This window comes from Syngnathus acus, chromosome 3, assembly GCF_901709675.1.
Source record: "Syngnathus acus chromosome 3, fSynAcu1.2, whole genome shotgun sequence".
NCBI lineage: Eukaryota > Metazoa > Chordata > Actinopteri > Syngnathiformes > Syngnathidae > Syngnathus > Syngnathus acus.
In genome coordinates, this window is record NC_051089.1 from 14008866 (window position 1) to 14024444 (window position 15579).

General features: G+C 39.6%; 1 protein-coding gene across 2 annotated transcripts in view; it reads right to left on the minus strand.

Annotated features, from left to right (window-relative positions):
- Positions 1-15579, minus strand: part of LOC119120144 (zinc finger protein 609-like) — a 63852-nt gene that overhangs the window by 14973 nt on the left and 33300 nt on the right. For both annotated transcript variants that reach the window (XM_037246770.1, XM_037246768.1), the window contains exon 3: positions 3241-3466. In XM_037246770.1, coding sequence (XP_037102665.1) covers positions 3241-3466 — 226 coding nt within the window. The remainder of the gene's footprint in view (positions 1-3240; positions 3467-15579) is intronic.

A 15579-nucleotide genomic window follows, 5' to 3' on the forward strand; every position in this document is an offset into this window, starting at 1 on the left:
AGCCTAGAGCAGGAGCCAGTGCATTCTGGGCTGTATTTCAAGTGCAATAAACCTCTCCAGCACTTTAGAGATGACATTTGGAGGTATCAGCATGCTAAGCCTGGGAGGGGTTGGCCCATCGCTATGCTGACATGACCCTGGGAGCTGCCACTGCCTCCTCTGTGCTGAAGGGATTTGTGTCAGTACTGGGCCTCAAAATACCATGGCTATGACCCCCTACCCCCACAGCCTCCCCTTCTCCTGTCTACGCTTCACTTGCCACCAGACTGACTCAACAGCACACATTTGCTTTTCCTCTCTTCTAATGACCCATTTTCCTCCATCATCACCCGAGAAAAGGAGTCTGATTGTATTTAGTTCAGTGATCTGGAGCGGTAATCCAGATAGCTGGTGAAAATCTATAAACCACAACCATTCCGTAGTGTCATTCCAGTCAAAACTGAATGAGCTGCTCCATCTTTGTTCAAATAACAGAGGAGGACAATGGATTTTGCCTTATCAACCGAGATTCTTGTCATCAGCGTCCAAAGGTCAAACAAGCTTCTGTGATTGCTTTTTGTTTGCAGCTTGCCGCTTGTTCATCCATTTCTTTCTTTTACACAGAGTGAGTTCTGTGACACTCGGCAATTACGAGAGTCTGTTGTTCATTTACTCCCACAACGCTGAAAGGCAGAGGTGATGAAGCAGCTGTTAGCTGGCATGTTAAATGCAATGCACACGCACACGCATGGTACATGCTAAAACAGCTTTGTGTGAGCCTTGTCATGCAGTGGCAAATGGGATTGCTCACCACCAACCTCTACTAATCAGGATGGCACCCATTATATTTTTCAGATGTTTCTTGCTTTCTTCGCATGCTATACTTAACTCTTTTTTCCCTATGTTCAGATGCCTCACAATGAGAGGAATTTCTTTTCATGAATCTCTTCAGCCACGTTTCCACCAAGTGGCAGCTTGTTGGTTTGGTTCGTCAAATACCCTGATCAGGCTTGTGTTTCCATCGTTGTGTTTGTTGGCGGGATGTGGTAGCTGCGTCGGTGGCATAAATAGCGTGAAATCATGGCAACACATAATTCGATTAGTTAAAACAACAAAAACATAAATGCGACATGAAGCAGTGCCGCGTGGTGATCGTCTCAGTGACATGTGACACCAGGGTGTAAAATCTTCTCCGATACAATCCACTGCTTTTAAATTTTCTTAACTTTACACATTTACGTTCCCTTGTAATGTAAGTGACAACTCTGTTAAGCAATACATAGACGACAATGAATCAAACCACACAACAAACTATCCTGTACTACTGCAACTTGTACCTCAACGAAAGGATGATGAAAAATAGGACGGTAAAGATAGAATATTAGGAGGTGTCAAAAAGGGTTATATGAAAGAGCGTGATGGTTTCTACCACCTGGCTTGCACCTGCACAGTGCCCTTATCCTGCCAAGCCCCTTTCAACAGCAACATCTACAGTAGTTTCCCACCATAACATTTAAAAACCACTTCAAGTATTCCCCCATGCCACTCAACAGACTAATCCACAGCCTGTTTTAGCCAAAATAGCAGTTTCAAGAGAGTGCAGGCAAAGGACAAACTTAAACTAGGAAGGGAAAGGGGGGGCATGTCAAGAAAAGGTGGGGGCAGTCACATGGCGAGAGGCGAAGAATAAGCAAAGACAAATGCAGTGCTGCGGTTGGCTCTGAGCCATGGTTGTGTCACTAACAGAAGTCGCCTTGTGTAACTCCCACCCCTGCCGCAGGCCCTCGCCTGGCTCGCTCTCAGTTCTCATGAAGAACAGTCAAAGGGTGAATGGCAGGATACTTGGTAGAAGAAAAGAAAAAGGATATGTCAAGACAGCTTTGGGCTGGAAGAAAAATCTCAAGTGGTAAAGGACTAATCTTTGGACTTCATTACGCAGAATGATCTTTTGATAACTTATGTGAGGGCACTCGCTGGCCATTTGAAGGAGGGATGTACAAGATTTTAACCAAGGAGACCATTTTTTAAAAAAAATGTTCTTATAATAGTGGACTGCAAAATATTGTCTGCCACACAGAAGCTGTTTTACTGAAGATATCTTCATTTCTTTTCAAAATTTTGTTCAAGCTATATGTTTTTGAGGAATACATTCATCGACAATACAAGAAGAAAACGTTTGATAAAAATCAGCAATCTGAATAAGTCCATATCACATCGTTTATGTTATGAAGGGCCTCTCAAATACAAATTAAGGACCAAAAGTTCTTTTGCTTCACACGTCCACACTTACACTGTACCGCACTTATTCAATATTTATTCAGGATTTGTTTGCTTTCTGATGTAATTTTAACAACAGTTTGCATCTTTGGTCCATATGATATTTGAGTTGAACTGATCCAAATGGCATTCGACTTCATTAAAAGACCCAATTCTTACAGCTAGCTCTCTGTCCGACTGTTTCACACTTGTTGTGTTCACACTTGATCAAACAAACCGCATTCAAAGAAATTGAAACCAAAATCATTATAAAGTTGTCAAATGTGAGCCGACTATTAATAAAACACTGAAAACAAGAGCTGTGAGCAATATGCAACATCAGTGTCTGACCTCACAAATGTTCTCCTTTATGACTAAACCAAATTTCCCACTGAAAGACTCCAAAACCTTGTAAAAAGCCTTCCAAAAACAGTAAAAAATGTTTATGGCTAAAAAAGGATTTTTTCCACATCCTGCCATCACACCATTGTTTTTATAGTAAAGCAACTGAAATTCTGGTTATTAGCTAGTGATTTTGAATTTGTGTACCAGTGGGAGCCATGGGGTAGCCTGCAATGATTTTGTTTTGTGCTACACTTGCAATGATTTTTTTACATTTTTTTTTTGCTTTTAACACACAACTTGAAGCCACTATATTGTGACAGGAACATAAAACTCTGCTGAGTGGCTGAGCCAAACCAAACTGAGCAGGCCAGTATTTGCAGAGAAAAACACTGACAGTCACAGCTCTGGTTTTATGGCTAGTGAGAATCCCAGGCTCATTTTTCAACAGACTGGCTTGCACGTGAAACAGAGCATTGTTCCAAGTCTCTGGATTTCAACGGTTCACAGCTGCAAAATATGGCAGTTTTATTTTCTACTCACCAAAATTATTTTGATCAAGGTTTTTCAAACATTTGCACCACTCTGATACGTAGCTTTTTCACTCCATTTCACATTTAACAGATGTCCCCCCTTCATGACAAAGTAAAATAGTGCACTCACCATCTTCAGTTTCTTGCCACACAATGCCTTCGAGATTGACACTTGTGCCGGGTTCGCAGGGTCCTAAGCACTCGGGTTCCGTGGATAGGGCCACATCGGATGTGTTCACTGCTACTGAACGTGTGCGCACCATTATCTGTTCACACGGCGAGGCAATCTCACTGTTGCCTACTGCAGCCAAAAGATGAAGCGGGGGAGGGACTGGTGTTGAGACAGGAGATTCCATCTGCAAGGAAAAATTGGACATTTAGAGAGACCAGGAAACCGTGAAAGAATTCCCAACCATTATGTAAACACATACAGAGATCCTCCTTAGATAGATTCAAGGAATGCCAGTTACCGGATGTGAAAATTGTGCACGGATTATACTGTGGTATGTCTGTCCCCGGTGAGACTACCTCGCTTACTAATAAGTCAGCAATATCAGCGTACTGTCTTTTTTCTTCATATACTGAGAACTGAAGAGCAGAAAGAAGAGGCTGAGAGGGGCATGCGAATCGTGTGCCTTTGTAATGCAGGTTTGGTCCAACATGCCTTTTCCTCCCTTACACTCCACACAGCCAAGTGTGACCCATGCCGCCAGTCATCTCGCAGAGGGATCGCTCATTAAATCCCTCACTTAAAAAGCTAGTTGTGATAACGGTGCTGGGTGCATTGGGTCAGGAATTGATTCCACCTGCTCTGACACTGTGACAGCAATGAAGAGACAGTCGGCCTACATGGAGAAGGAAAACGACAGGAAGGGAGGAGCGAGCCATCAGGGAGCAACCGATGAAGTGCACTGCACGCTAGACAAGTGTGTGGGTGGAAGGAAGAAAGTGAGACAGGAAGACTAGTGGTGATTAAACAGCTCCAGTGACAGAAGGCGAGTGATGCACTGATAACGGGCATAAGTACTTACTTTTGGGCACTTGCCTATACTACTATATAATAGGGATGGAACAAACTATTATTTCTATGATTGATTAATCTGTAGATTATTTTTGTTGATTAATTGATAAATTGGATGGAAAAAAACAGATGTTTACATTTACGTTCCTTAATTAAGCAAGACATTTTTTCAAATTGACAACAAAAATCAATCATAATTCAGTTAGTGGTTTGGTTCGTAACATACCAGATCAAAATGTTGATCATTGTTTCCTAAAGTAAAAACACGTTTTATTTTGAATCAACACAAAATCACAAACTGGATAATATTTACAGTTAAGAGGCTGAATGCATTGGTACAATTTTTAATTAAAAAACGATGTAAACAATTAATCGATTATTAAAAATGTTCAATTAATTTGATAATCCACTAGATGTTGATTAATTTTCACGGGCACGCACGCACACGCGCACATACATATATATAGATAAATGGCGATCTAATTTCTTACGCCTGGTTCACTAAAGCTCCGCCCACCTTCGCTGTACTCACGTGTTTATGGGGAAACTCGAGATGTTTTGACAAAAACAACAATGGTTGTCTCATCTTAATTAACACAAAAAGAAAAAAACAACTGCTTGACACAGGCTACATACTTGTTATACAAGTGTGGATTACCCTCAAAGTAATGGTGAATTAATGTGTGCAGCCTGACAAAGCCAAGCCTAATGACATCTTAATCACTGTGTATCAGTTTCTGATTCATAATGTGGTGTGCTGAGTTGATGAGACAAGAAATTCTGCATGATCGCTCTGTGGGCCTTGTGCACAAAACAAAATAAAACAATCTTTCTTTAAAATCAAAGAGCGTAAGTGAGTGTTGTTAACATTAATTCTAAGAGTGACTGTTCAGCCGTCAGTTTCAAACAATTCTGAGTGGACCGAAATGTCTCCATGTAGATGTGAAAGACTTGCCAGTTAGAGAAAATGCTTTATTTACATTGTTGCTGCTGACAGGAGCCAACAAGTTATTAAATTAAGCTGATAAGGCCATGTAGCTTTGGAAGTTTGTTTTTCCTTATCTAATAAGATTAATTAAAGATTTGCATGTCTACTTGGGTGCACCTTTGTATGATATTTACATTTGTTTGATGAAGTTAGAAGAGATAACAAATAGCAAATAGTTTATCATGGCGCAGTAGTTTCACTTATGCATTTCACAGATTTTGTTCACAGCTCTTGTGTTAATGTTAACGCAGGGATTAAAAAAACCTCGAAAAGTGAAGATATCCTCCCTTTTCACAAGACTTGACACATGGATTTTATGACTTCTCCAAACCATAATGCTCGAGTTTCACACCGTTTTCTTCACTGAAACCCAAAACAGCAGTCTCTTGAGAGACTCACAGTGACAAGAGTAATGTTTAACTGACCTACAAAGAGCCAATGAACTTTGGGTTAGTGCAGTGCATACCACAAAGTGTTGAAAGAGGAACATGGTAAAACTGTCAAGATTTACTATAACTGTATTTCTGTGAAGACTATGACATGTGAGTATGGGTTACAAAACAAATATCTCTGGATTGTAATTTGTCCACTGAATACTGGAGCAATGAAGCAAAGCCTACTAACTACTGCACGGCCTATTAATTGGCCGATTTTAGTCCTTCTAATATGGTAAAACTCCTCAGCAAATTTTCCAATGTTTGTTTTTCCCTTCATGTACCCTAACCATTTACAAGTTTATATACACAGATAATGATAATATCATTTACCCATTCATTATCTGAACCGCTCATCCTCACGAGTATCGCGAGTGCGCTGGAGCCGAGTCCAACAGTGGAGCCATGGTTGCCAGATCCACGTATCATCGGTCACTCGGGGCTTCTTGTTTTGATAAAGTGCTTGTAAATGTTGGCAGTCGTAAGTTAAGGTTTTCCTTTGCTTGTTCCAAAAGTAGAGCCGCTATTTTGCGTGGAGTCTACGGTGAATGTGAGCAAGCTGAAAGCAAAGCCGTCTTTTGTAACGCAAATATTGCTAGTTGCGTTAGATGGCTGTTAACGTAGAAAAGTACACCTTCAGACTTGGACTTGTATTTATGTAATTTATACAGGAAATATTTAACTTGACATGCATTTGAACATCTGAGTGCAATCTGACAGATACTGACTTTGAGATCGCCTTCACTGCATATACATTGAAAAAAATGGGAGCATTTGCAAGCATAATGGTGGCAGTGACCAGCCCTGATTTGTATTGTTTTGGTTATGTTTCTCGTAAATTCTTGGTATTTGAAACATATAGCTTTACCGCAAATCACAGTTACTGAATCAAGGGTAGACTGTCAAATAAGTCTTCACCTTTGGCTCACTTACTAGTCTAATATCCTTGTCACACACAAACTCATGTTGGGTGCTAAATTATGAATGAATGTTACTGTTATGGTTGCATATTCAAATGAGACTGCTGGCACAGGTCATAGAAAACCATCTATGCAATAGTCATGCACACATTACTGCTGAACTTTGGCATGTTAACATGAAACAGTGAAACAAACTGCAAACTACTAACTTATCTTAATTCAGTTTTAGACACAAAACATTTTAGCTGTGTAAAAGACAAGAATAATAATAAAAGAAGCGTGTTTAAATTCTAACAGAGGTGACCATTTTATTTACAGTAGATTAGGACTCTATGCTGTATTCGTAGATATCACTCTTTGCCCATTCCACTTCCTCAAAGTTTAAGATCAGGGGATGTTTCGAGAATAATTGTCAATTTTTGCACATGTTGTCCTGAATGTTAGCTACCTAAATGTTGGCCGAGATGTACCAGAGTCAAATTCCTTGTTTGGCATGCTCAAACTTGGCAAATAAAGATCGATTCTGATTCTGATGATGAAAATACAGAACCAGTACAGCTTCTGACAGTGCCACCACAACTAGGCTGTCGAGCCACCACCATAAGACTTTAACGCTGGACCCTGTTTTGATAATGTTTCTCATTGAATACCAAGAGAAACTGTTTAAACATTGAACTAATTCTGTACATTGTGTGGAAAATAAAGCATTTCTCGTTGGTGTAATGTATGTATAAAGATATTTACGATGACTTTTAGTATAGTACAATAAACATGAAGGCTTTCTTTATGCTCATCTCATAAGACATCCTTTTAGAGATTATGTAAGGCCCATCCTGTGAAGCCATCTGCAAATGCTAATAAAAGAACAGACGTGAGCCAAAAGGTATCTCTTATAGCCATGAGCAAGATGGGAAGTATATGTGATGTCGAGCTTGTGTCTGAGTGTGAGTGTGCGTACAATTCCTTCTACTGTTAGAACATTTTGGCTATTAATTATATACAAAAACACTCATCTGACTCGACAAGCCCACAACGGCAAGCACAAATAGGATTAGTAAGTCATATATTTAAGTGAGCTGAGATTCACAAATAAGCCATCTATTATAATAAAAATAATTAGCCGTGGCTGGTTTTGCGGTTCACATAGGAGACTTTTCATGCAGCGAACACTCAATGCCCCATTTACAAGGGATTTGCAATTCACTGCCGACCAGTCGAGGGTTTAAGCTGCCTTTCCCCAACTCCCAAGTTTGCAGTACAAAAAAATGGATGGCAATAATTAACTGCTATATAGCCAAGAAGTAACGTTTGTTACAGTGATATGTGTGGACAATAAGCCATACTTGCAGTCATTCCGTCTCTGTGTAGTTATTTTATCAATGTCATCTAGCACGATTTTAGCTGTCATGTGTGCAATAAACACTCACACCTGGCAATTCTGGCCATGATGTGTATGTAGGTGACAGTAGCCTGGAGTTTATGTTGGTTGAGGAGCCAATCCTAACTGAAGCTTCTGGGCTATGTTGTTTTGTATAACAAGAACATGTGAAAGCCTGAGTAATCCTGTCGCTGCCAACAGAGTTAAATGCGGAGTATAAAAATAGCAATGTTGTTGTCAAGAGTGCACGCAAATGCCATTGAAAGAATGGTGTTAGGTGCAGTTGCATTGATAAGTGTTTCCCCTGAATGGTTCACTGACTTTTTGAATTTTTATCCAATCTGATTTGAACACGTGGGGGGAAAAATCTTTGGTTATAAATGCATTTTCCAGCAGTACCATTTTCAAATGTCCAACCATACTATGATGCTTAGTAAGGTTTACATAACAAGGAATACTGTAAGGCACTCGGTGTTCACTTGTCAAATTTGCGCCCGGTCTGTTTATTATTCCTGCCCCGGGCCCAACTTTGAACGAGCTTTCCTGCCCCGGGCCCAATTTTGAACGAACTTAAATAACAGTCAAGCAGTGAGAGTTAATCATTTGCTGAAAGTCAAATGGATCTTTACACTGCATTGCATTCATACTGCTTTTTTTTACACCTGCGCTATTGCATAAACGACATGGGAGGCAAAAGTCTGTGTGATTGACTGTCCAACATTTGCCAGGTAGTTTGGTATACTTTCCACTTGCCCTGGTTCAACATGACCTTACCGACCCAATTCCTTCCTCTTCCTGGCTCAGCATGCTGCCTGGAAGCGATGGCTGGCATTGTTTGTAAAATAAAAGTGGGAGGGGGGTTGGGTTTTAAGTGCATTAGAGTGGGTAGAGTTGGAAGCTTTGCTGGTAACCTAAACAGCGTTTATCGTGTATTTACTGGTAAACACAACACTGAAAGCCAGTGAAACCAACTGCAAACTACTAACTTGTCTTAATTCAGTTTTAGACACAAAACATTTTAGCTGCGTAAATGACAAGAATAATAATAAAAGAAGCATGTTTAAATTCTAACAGAGGTGACCATTTTATTTACAGAAGATTAGGATTCTATGCTGTATTCGTAGATATCACTCTTTGCCCATTCCTCTTCCTCAAATCCTGACCACAGTTCGGTCGAAAATAACAATGAGCTACATTCTTGTCAAGGTCATGCACTCACGTCAAACATGGAGGGAGGCTATGCTGAGAGAAGAAATCCAGATAAACTGAGCTGAGCCCACAAGGATTTCTTTGTCAGCTCGCTCTGCAGCCCTAAATGTTATCTAACAGAAAAGGGAGACCAGACAAGAAACTGAGAGGCTGTCATCATTGACACCTCCTGACACCAACAAGTTAAACGGATTTCTTCTTGGATCAGTTTGGGAGATCAGACTGCAGTGAAAACAAACCAAATGAGTCATTCATGAATCGCCATTGTTTACCTTGACAAAAGCCGTGGCCCTAAACTAAATTAACAAGCTCTAGGCAGATCACGTAAACAACAAAAGTGGCTCTTTCGGGAAAAAAACATACAAAATCTTCCTCTGTTGAACTCCAAAGCTTATTTTAGAAGATTAAGATAATTAGTTTCAACAAAACAATAACCACGCTTGGAGATTCTTCGGGGAATTTCCACAATACCATTTTATTTAGATATACTCAGAACTTTTCCTTTGTGTTTAGTAACTTCTCCAAACAGCAAGTCCAATGATAAAACACGATCCAGAACTACTTGATCCCCCTAAGGAGTAGTTATGTCAAGGAAGTGGGAGCTATGTTGGTCCTACTGTCTTTTGAGACTTTCCAAAAGTGACCATGCTCACTCGTGAGGGTCACAAAGTTGGACATTATCTTCCGAGTGGATTTGTTTGGATTTTAAGTGCTGCTATTTTATTGCAGCTCGAGGTGTGTTATCTGTGACCATGACAACAAAGTAATTTCATAATGGGATGCGGCACTAAGAACGTATGCCACTTTTCATGTATTGACCCTCTTGAAAACGTAATTATCGGCCCTACTTTAAATAACAGATAGTGTAGTGCTGCAATAGTTCACGATAACACTTTAACCAAGCACTGTCATTGCTCAACCACCTGTAACGTATGATGGATGATCTTATTGAATTTAAGCAGTTCTGGGAAACCAAAAACAGGTTTAAAATTGTTGTCAGCATCATATGAAATATTACTGTAATTCCAGTGAGGGAAAACTCACAGGGCACTGACAGCGTGCCCAGATCAAGTTACAGACTTTTTCTAACGTAGACATCTCTTTTAGTCTTGGACTGACTTGAGTATAAGTGACATGTTCTTCTGTTAAAGTCTCCATTAGAGAGTATCAAATGCATCAAAAAGGCACTGCAAATGGTTTGCAACTAATTACGTGACGCAATTTGGCGATATGATAAAAGCAGCTTGAGCACAACAATGTCACTGAGACATTTGCTTAATGATGACATGTGGCTGCAGGTCAACACAATTGTGTCAACTCACGAACTGGCAGGGTATTTTGAAACAAATTAACCTCTGCTGCTTTTTATATTATTCAAACCACTAATAAGTCTTTTTCGGGAGTGTTGTCGGGGGAGCAAGGGTAAAGTGAAACCCACTGTAACGTACAAAATCTTGTCTCTTGCTGCCAGCTGCTCAGCAGAGGTCTGCTGCTTACAGCCATCTGAGTTTGATGACCTTGTTAGTTTGAGTGCCTAATCTGCTAATGCCCTGATAAAAATAAACAGTCAGTCCAGTCATTGTAGTCCTCCTCCTATCTGTCTGCAGCTGCTGTCCACAAATACTGATGATACATCCATCTTTGTCCGTTCGTTGGATTTAGTCACACCGGCAGCCTCAACTGGTGTTTGCCCAAACTATGACTGATGTCAATTAAAATATAAGAACACCTAAGATTTCTAATTGTTATTGGGGAGCTTTGACCAAGTGGTTAAGAAACCCTGAACTGTTCCCTGGGCAACTCACGTGTGCATTACAACTGAGATGGGTAAAATGTGTTCATGTAAAAAGTGTGCAATATCATGGTCATAAGATTTACTGGAATAGATATATTAAATTCAACCACATTCTTATAAAAAGTGTAGGAAAACAATGCAATAATAATGCATGTAAATATATCAATGCTGCATATGAACAGCCAGTCTTTCACAATTTGAAAGGGGACGCTTTTTTCAAAATTGCATGTTGTGTATTGAATAGCTCTGTCCCCTTCTGTCCTTTCGCTTGCAAAACCCATTGGCATTGAGAAAAGAAGCGTCAATTATGAAGGGATGGAATCTTGCCAACTTTGCACTATTGTACGGATTGTTACTGCCCAATCGGGGTTTTTACATTTACAAATGTAGTTCCACCACGACATGCATCCAATGGGCAGTGCGGTGAAATATTGTCATCTTCACGCTACCAAAATTAGGTCAGATAGCAGACAGGACAATATAGAGCTACCTGGCACTTTAAACATCTTATTATGAAACGACCAAACTGTTGAGTCCTCCAGAGTAATCAAATAGTAATATATTCAACTATAACATTAGCAATGAGAAAATACCTCATTAGTTTTGACATATGACTCCAGTGATTAATTTAAAACCAAATGGTCCCTCTGTTCAAGGAATACACAACCCTCACGGATATAATTAAATATAATTTAAACATCGACATTGAAGAGCGAGGCCCTGCTAACAAAATTTAATTAAATATGAAAGTACATAGTAGAAATAATACATTGCTGAAGACTAAGCAACCCAGCCTCAAACTCAATGCTATATTAACTTTTATTGTATTGATGCCCTCAACACATTGTTGAAATTGTTTTCAAAATAACTTGTGATAGCATATCAATTTTATTAGCATTTTCAGTCATATAATTTTCATGAAGAAAAAAAAACAATTGTAAGCCATATAAATTAGTACATAAGTATCTTTATAATTACGTAACAGTTATATGTGAAAAGTGAAGTTGAATGAATACATGATCAAGAACAGATAGCGAAAATATAAAAGAATGAAACGTGTAAAAAAAAATTAAAAGAATGTGGAAGTAAATACGAAAAGAACACAATGTCAAATTATGTTTTTAAGATAATAGATTTGGGAGATAAATGTGTAACTCGGTACAACGCATTCAGCCAAGAAAAAGCTGCTCAAACACATGTATATTACAAACATGCTCATGGTCCCTCGGGGTATAATCCAGGACTGATATTTACTTTGCTCAAAACACAACATTAGCACTGAAAATTCAAAAATAAAATAAGAATAAGAGTGCAGAAAAATGACTCTGGACTATTAAACAACCTACAACAGTAAATCAATATCCGCTGAGACTGAGTATGCAAGTATTATGTATGCTGTGACAGCGATGGCTTAATGTATATGGCTCTTATTCCCAAGAAAGGAAATCTTGCATTGCGTTGAAGGGATTTAGATGAAGTGACTCGAGCAAACAGCTTAGGGGAGAGAAATAAGGTATCAATATTAATGTAACACTGCAAGACAGCTGAAAGAGTAAAACTGTACTCTAGATGGGAGAATACAATCCAGCTAAGCAGAGTTTATTATCCACAGTCAATATACAGAAAATGTTTGGCAGGGTGATTTGCTATCTAAGGCCAGTTTATATGGCTGCTCTGCTGACAACCTAATCATAACTCTGCAATATTTTAACCAATTTGTGCTGTATGTAGCCCTGGAAAAGGCACCTGAGCCTATTACACAAATGCGATGTGACATTAAGGTGACTTGATCTCCAAATCAAATCGTTTCTTGTCACTGAGTATTAAATGAAGAGTCGGATAAAGGTGAAAACACAAACATGTTTGTTCAAAGCAGAATTCGCATTTGGTCGATCAATTTTTTTTTTTTTTAACTTAGAGTGTAAATGACATTTTGAGGTTGCATTAACATCTTTGAGCACATAAAAAATGATATTCTCATGATGGTTAGATAAGCAAATACTGGGAGATTATTCATTATTTAGGCAATTTTGCCAATCGGGGTGAGCAAAATATTGATACTGTTGCATATCACATTTATTCTCATGGTACATGATAAAACAGAATCAGATATGTCCGGCTTAAATGATGATTTTTTTCATCAACACTGACCATCTAAATCAGGGGTGCCAAACTTATTTTTGTCGCGGGCCGCATTGTAGTCATAGTTTCCCGCGGAGGGCCATTATGACTGTCAACGCCTTATATTATTTACAGTATAGGCTACACGGCAAACTGATGAATAACTAGTTTTGAAATCAGAGACAAATTGTTTAAAAAGATGAATAGTCATAAAAATTGCTCGCAATATTTCTGTTTTGAAAAAGTGAAGACAATTTATAATTTTAGTAATGACACAAAGTCGATGCAAAATTTGTCTTCGCGGGCCACATAATATGATGTGACGGGCCACATCTGGCCCCGGGCCTTGAGTTTGACACCTATGATCTAAATGAACCATTCCATTATACTTTGATGTGTTTTTTTTTAACATTTGGTTCGACAGCTTCATCTCAATCTATGAAGATTTAAGCCTCAACAATGATCACCTTTACTTGTGTGTTGTGCTGTTGCATTGTTGTACTGAAAATGGCTTCATGCTAAAAGCATGAAACATACACTAAGTGTTACAGTCTCAATATCGAAACCATCCAATGCCAGGTCAATTAACTCCTTTTCACTGCATTGTGTTATCGTGGGATTGCAACCCATGGTAAAATACATCTTTGCCATTCCCACCTATAAAGACTACTATATAAAGCATTGAGAACGACTGTCTAATAAGACCTTCCAGCTCAGATAAGTAAAGCGACCCATATTCAAGCAGAATCCATTGCATCATGAATGTTTGACATTGGTCCCAAAGGACGGACGTGTTCTCACTTTAATTTCTATAGCTTGTATAATCCCCTTTCGAAACCCTTTTAAGGGTGAAATAGAAAGGCCCTGCAAGCAAAGAGATGAGTAGAAAGAACGGGAAGGGAATAATCACAAGGGCCTAGCTGTCTATGTGGATTAGAATGGAAAAGAAAATCCTTTCATCTCCAATGTGTTATTCCGGGCTACAAAACATGTATGCACAGCCATAGTGTGCTAAACATCAAATACATACTTGACAACACAGACAATCCAATACTATAATGTCGTCAAATTATTTTAGAAAAAAAAGGAGTTACCGTATTTTCCGCCCTAAAAGGCGCACCTAAAAACCTAAAATTTTCTCAAAAGCCGACAGTGCGCCTTATAGGCCAGTGCGCCTTATATATGGATCAACTGATGAATTTGTTGATCCATACTGGTTGTACACAGTGCTCTGCCAAAATGTTTCAGTACGTTTTAGTACGACTAATAAATTACAAGGTCGCATCGCTTCCCAGCATTACGGCAACTGTAGTCAGGGGGCGTCACCGAATAGCTGTTGTACCCGCGAGGCTATTTCCTGTCAAAATAGGCTGCTCTGTTAATGTTTCGAGTAAATCTACGGATCGATATGGAAGGGAAACATAGGTAAGTAGTACCAATGCGTTAGATCGAACTTTAGTCAGTTCCGATCATTTTATAGGAGATCGTTTGAGAAACGCGATTGTTTACACTTTGCTGAGGCTCATGGGAGATTGCGAGGTGAGGCTCGTGAGACTTTGCGGATGGCTAATGCTATTGCGATAGCTGCAATACGTACCAGGCTATTTCATGTCAAAATAGGCTGCTCTGTTAATGTTTCGAGTAAATCTACGGATCGATATGGAAGGGAAACATAGGTAAGTAGTACCAATGCGTTGGATCGAACTTTAGTCAGTTCCGATCATTTTATAGGAGATCGTTTGAGAAACGCGATTGTTTACACTTTGCTGAGGCTCATGGGAGATTGCGAGGTGAGGCTCGTGAGACTTTGCGGATGGCTAATGCTATTGCGATAGCTGCTATACGTACCAGGCTATTTCATGTCAAAATAGGCTGCTCTGTTAATGTTTCGAGTAAATCTACGGATCGATATGGAAGGGAAACATAGGTAAGTAGTACCAATGCGTTAGATCGAACTTTAGTCAGTTCCGATCATTTTATAGGAGATCGTTTGAGAAACGCGATTGTTTACACTTTGCTGAGGCTCATGGGAGATTGCGAGGTGAGGCTCGTGAGACTTTGCGGATGGCTAATGCTATTGCGATAGCTGCTATACGTACCAGGCTATTTCATGCCAAAATAGGCTGCTCTGTTAATGTTTCGAGTAAATCTACGGATCGATATGGAAGGGAAACATAGGTAAGTAGTACCAATGCGTTGGATCGAACTTTAGTCAGTTCCGATCATTTTATAGGAGATCGTTTGAGAAACGCGATTGTTTACACTTTGCTGAGGCTCATGGGAGATTGCGAGGTGAGGCTCGTGAGACTTTGCGGATGGCTAATGCTATTGCGATAGCTGCTATACGTACCAGGCTATTTCATGCCAAAATAGGCTGCTCTGTTAATGTTTCGAGTAAATCTACGGATCGATATGGAAGGGAAACATAGGTAAGTAGTACCAATGCGTTGGATCGAACTTTAGTCAGTTCCGATCATTTTATAGGAGATCGTTTGAGAAACGCGATTGTTTACACTTTGCTGAGGCTCATGGGAGATTGCGAGGTGAGGCTCGTGAGACTTTGCGGATGGCTAATGCTATTGCGATAGCTGCTATACGTACCA